This window comes from Glossina fuscipes, unplaced genomic scaffold (assembly GCF_014805625.2).
Source record: "Glossina fuscipes isolate IAEA_lab_2018 unplaced genomic scaffold, Yale_Gfus_2 0, whole genome shotgun sequence".
Taxonomy (NCBI): Eukaryota; Metazoa; Arthropoda; class Insecta; order Diptera; family Glossinidae; genus Glossina; species Glossina fuscipes.
In genome coordinates, this window is record NW_023998414.1 from 9,815,078 (window position 1) to 9,820,636 (window position 5,559).

The 5,559-nt window shown below is 32.1% G+C and overlaps 1 protein-coding gene across 1 annotated transcript; it reads left to right on the forward strand.

Moving 5' to 3' along the window:
* The first annotated feature begins 3,035 nt into the window (after positions 1-3,035).
* Positions 3,036-4,192, forward strand: LOC119644803 (thioredoxin domain-containing protein 15-like). The gene has a single exon (XM_038044541.1). The coding sequence runs from the start codon at positions 3,284-3,286 to the stop codon at positions 4,190-4,192; it is 909 nt and encodes a 302-aa protein (XP_037900469.1). The 5' UTR covers positions 3,036-3,283.
* Positions 4,193-5,559: the final 1,367 nt, after the last annotated feature.

The following is a 5,559-nucleotide window of genomic DNA, read 5'->3' on the forward strand; positions in this document are numbered from 1 at the left end:
GTATGTATGTATATGCGTATGTATGTATATGCGTATGTATGTATATGCGTATGTATATATATATATATATATATATATATATGCATAAATGTATGCATGTGTAAAATGTAAGAATGTTCATTTGATTATAACATACACAAGCCGAAGTAGAAATGGTCGGTCAAACGCACACACACACACACATATATATATATGCCATCACTTACCACGTACACATTGAGAAAGTGCTGATGAAATGAATTGTCATCTGCGTTTCAATTTCCGGCATTGTTGACATAACCAATTTAACAATATCGACTAACACATACATATACATATACATGAACACGAAGTGCCATGATGACTATAATACTACCGATGACGATAATCATGATGATAATGATGATGATAATGATAAAACGTATTTCAAGTGTTTGTATCGTTTTCTACATTTTTTTTTTTTTTGCCTTTTTTCCTTTTTTTTTTGCTTTTTCGATTACTTCTTTACTTAAAATACACTCAATTCGAAAGTGTACTTATTTCATTAACACACATTTGTATGTAGTGAGGCGACCGTGTGCTCATCTAAAGTCGTTAATTTCTCTTATCAATTATATGTCTTCTCTCAGCTAACATTAGTAAACGCTTTACTCATACAAAAAAAAAAAAAAAAAAAAAAAAAAAAAAAAAAAAGGAATTCAATTTCATTCTATTAACCGCTGCTATGTCATTGTCAATATCTACGAATATGTATATTTGTAATAGAATACATTAAACTGCTACCGTTTTGTAATGATTGTGGTTGTAAGTGATTTTTGTTTTTTTTCTTTTGTATGTTTTTGTTTTGTTTTCTCCGCTGAGTTAGAGACTATAATTTTATGCGTTTTACGCGGTTTTCGTACATATTATGAGTTATGCTGATTCAAATGAATTGTAATGTCAAAAGTATTGCACTAATGAATAACGTCTGTCGGCATTTAAATAATTAATTATTCTGTAATTAAATGAATTAGTTTTAAATGATTTACGTACAATAAAAATGTAATCACAGTCCATGTCAGATCAATAAAAATGAAAAGTTCGCGATAAGTTGATAAATGTAATATATATATATATATATATATATATTTATCCAAATGCAAAGTGAATCATTTACATTTATTGCTTTTTGCAATTTACTCTATACACTCATAAATTATATGCTTATGTATTCTATGTTTCAAACGTGGCCATAGTAGAAAGCATTAAGCGGATCGACTAGTGTAAGTTTTTCGATTTTTTTTTTTTTTTTTTTTTTTTTTTTTTTTTTTTTTTAATAGATGCTTTGGTCTTTCTTGGATATGTGAAAAGAAATTCGTTAACCGCATGAAATTTTTTTCCTTGAAATAATTTGCTTTTCCCGGAAAAGATCAGACCTGCTTATTAAAAACAGCTGCTGGAAGTTTACAGTCGAATGTTTTATCTTCTTGATTTCTAGCATATCTAATTCGCTAACTGATCTCTTCAGAAGATATTTCGATTCATTCAAAACCGTTTCCAAGCAAAAGCATTTGAGTGTAATTTCACGCAGCCTTCAGCCTTCATTCGTATGCGAAGCCGAGAGCAATTCGAAAGCTTTCAAGTACTCTCTCTGTTTGCGATGTTGGTGACGAATTCCGTTGCTAAATTGTATATTTTCATTGTTCTTTAACATTTCGAAAGATGTAAAGTGTCACGCTCGCGATTCTCTCAGGATCTACGAGAACGAAAAGGAACGTTTTAACTTGGAGGTATCTTTTTATGATCCTGAAGATAATAATAAAATATTTATTGGGAGCAAATAAAAATGTGTGTTATATATGTCAAAACTCTGAACGGCAAGCAGCATAACTCAAAGAATTTTCGTCTTTTTCTTTGAAATTTTTTACTGTATCCTCAAAATAAAGATTCTCTAGTGAAACAGGATTTTTTCGCTAAATGAATCTGAACATTTTTTATTGGTGAGGGAAGGATTTTTTTTTTGGTCGAAAATTGTAGCTTTTTCGCTCAAGCACTCACCAATTGCATAAATGGAATATTTTCAAAAATTCCTACGTGTTTCACTAGATGTAGGAATGAAGTTTAATGAGTTCCCCTTTTTTTTTTTAATTCAAATTTGATCCAGTTATCATATAGTGTCGCAAACCGCCTTCAGCAGAAGATGTCTCCAGAGAATGCTTTCGATATTGCTATTTTTGAATACTTTTTACAAGTAATTTTTTTCTCGAATACCTAATGGTATGCTTAAGTATTTCCTCAAATGTTAGTATTCTGTCGCTTTTCCATATATGTAAAAAAAAATTCCTTTTTTTTTTAAACTCCGGCATTTTGGTTCTCTGCCTAAAATATCTTTCCCCGATAGGTTTAGGCTGCCGAAAAATCATATTTACGAGTCGCAGCAATTTAAAGCGAAAATATATTGTCATCGCTGCCAAGTAGATGCAAAAAAAAAAAAAAAAAAATTTGAATTTCAATAATCATATGCAAAATATGCCCTAAAATATTTGACGATATGTCCTACTAAGTAAGTCCTACTTCAATAACGACATTTTTTATTGCTCCAAATAAATAGACGAGATTTTTACTGTAACATAAATCTTGATCATATTATATTTCTCCGTTCTAATGTAACCACTTCTGTTCATCATTCCATACTTTGCAAATTGAGCAATATATGTGATCTTCGTGATCACAGCATTCTTGACGTCGCAATTTACCAGCTTTCGTTGCAAACTTCTTTCTTTGTTAAATCATGTGTCATCCAGTCATACAAGCTTTTGCAGTCAGTTTGTGAACCTGCTCTCTTTTACACTTTTTCGCTCACATACCCTTTAATTCCTCCTTCTTAGAACTTTTTATACTCATATACCATAATACATCTTACACATCTTAAACAATTTACTTTGCGCTCTTCGGTTTTATCCTACGTGGCGGACGAGTAATATGCATATTTTACTGAAGACTATGGAAAAACAACGTGACGGACATACAACACGCTAAATTAAGAAAAAAAAAAAAAAAAAAATTTTAGAAGAAAATCTAATTGCAACGTTACTCAGGCCCAAACAGAGGAACTCTGTGTTCACATTCGGCCTTTTATTGCACATCACATCGAATTTTCGGTTATTAGTTTGCTGAATAACAGAAGAAGAAGAAGAAGAAGAAAAATAAATTTCATGACAAAATTATATATTAATAATCAATTTCTCTTAGTCCGTCTCTATTCAAGAACACAAAAAAAATAATAATAATAAAAAATAAAAAAGAAAAATCAATTTCTCAGTTTATGATTATGAATAAAATCTTGACGGTGTTATTGTTAATTGCGATTGGTTTAAAAGCTTCGGCTGCTAGTCAACTCAGTTTTTTTGATTGGTTTTTTGAATTTATTTTTAAAGATTTTGGAAATGATGTGAACGATGTGGTGGAACAAGCCGAATATATGACCTTGGATGAGTTAGGCATATCGAGAGGGTCATGTCAACGCAACTTCATTGCGTTTATATCTTTCGAAAGTATTCGTATGTGTTATGTTGACGATGAATTTATTTTACATTTACTACCAGTAGCGACAGCAGCTGATGATTCTCGAAAGCCTCCAATAATGGTTAAATGTTTGAGCGAACATCCGCTTATTGAAAAGGGTTTCAATAAATTACATATGATGGGCAGCGCCCAAGAAATTGTGGATTTACTTAAACCCGTTGGTAACAATACAAAACGCTATGAACCGGGCAGTTGCGTATTAGTGTATTTCTATACGCCTACATGCCTAGCTTGCACGGTCCTAGCATTATCTGTTAATGCCTTGCCGCACGTATTCAAAACTTTACCAGTTGCCGCTATAGATGCTTACAAATTTGCAAGTTTCAATGCCGAATTTCGAATTGTGGACTTACCAACACTAGTATTATTTCATCAAGGACGACCTGTAGTGAAATATCGCGACGGTAAATTTGACACATTCATAACGCGACATACTGGTCTCAAACCTATAGAATTTCCCAAAATTTCCCTATCAACACCTTTACCTTTCAACGTGGAGCATCAAACCGATTACATATTAATACTTGCCTGGGTGTTTATGCTCGCATGTTCCGCTTATTATTTTTCAAAATTTCGCTTCTATATGCAAATTGTAAAAATGATTGAAAGAAATTGGCGCGAACTAGAAGCACTATTAGAGCCCTATTAACCTGGCATCCTATCAAAATAAATTAATTTTATGCATCTCATAGAGAATGGCTTAAGTTGTATTTAAGTTATTTATTTATGAATATAAAAATCGATATACTGCTGCGATGCTTCTTCAGGCAACTTAAAACAAATATCGGACAAGTATTAAGCTAAATCGAAGGCGTTAAATGCTTTTTAATAAATCGGGCGAAACCACTTCGATTCGCTCTTAGTCGCTAAATAAAATAAAGCAAAGCTTTTCCACTGCTCCACTGACCACTTTTTATTTTGCATTGGTAAAGAACTGGCGACTGTGTATGCGATCATGAAGAAATTTTGTGAGCAAGATACATAAACAAAACCTTTAGCCAAAACATAGTTTGCGTATATTGTAATTCTCGATGGAGGGATGTATTTGCTAACAACCGCTCATATCACAGAAAGTTGACTAATATTCTTGTGTAGCTGGGCAGGTTACTATAAGTCACTTATAACGTTGTTAAATTAAATTAGAAAAGGAAAGATGGTGATTGGACGTGTGTGTGAACAGGTTATGCCTATTTCATAGGCTTGCCTTTACAGCCGATAAACGAATCTTTGCTCCTGATTCCAGATTACTATCATTATTGGGGCGACTAAAATGTTTTTCTCCTTTTTTTTTTTTTGTTAACCAAAAATAGGACTAAATTAAAATTAGACTAAGTCTTCCTTACTATACAAAGGCAAAGTTTTAGAAAAGTGGGATAACTCGAATAAAACATGATATGGACAGAGGGACAATTGTTTTGATCGAAACAAAGTGTGCAAGTCTGTATGACGAATATTTACTTTATTCATTCTCTATCGCAAAGTTTATGATAAAATGAATACGTATAGTCCTTTGACGATGCTCGCATATATACATATATAAGAAAAATGAAGAAATTAATAATGCGTTTCATGTAGGTTTTTCATTTAATTATTAATTTGTTGCTTTTATTCACCGAAATGCACACTTGTGTCAACATAAATTTTTTTTCAATTTGATCAATATCGTAGTACGTATCTTTCATATAAATATATATTCAGATATACGCTTATATAGATGTTTCTTTGCCTGCTTTTTAAGTGATACGATTTTACAATCACACATATAAATCCATTTCCGACATTTATTTTATATTTGGTAAGGAAGGATAGTCAAAAAGTTTTGCCATTGTGCGGTCATACAAATTTTGTCGTCCTGTTCGTAATAAGAACAGAATATATAAAAAAATAGGAGAGAGAAAGAGGGAGGTAAAAAGAGAGAGAGAAAGAGAAAGAAAGAAAGAAAAAGGAAGAGAGAGAGAGAGAGAGAGAGAGAGAGAGAGAGAGAGAGAGAGAGAGAGAGAGAGAGAGAGAGAGAGA

Coding starts and splice junctions, on each gene's coding strand:
- LOC119644803 (XM_038044541.1), top strand. CDS start 3,284: ATGATTATGAATAAAATCTTGACGGTGTTATTGTTAATTGCGATTGGT.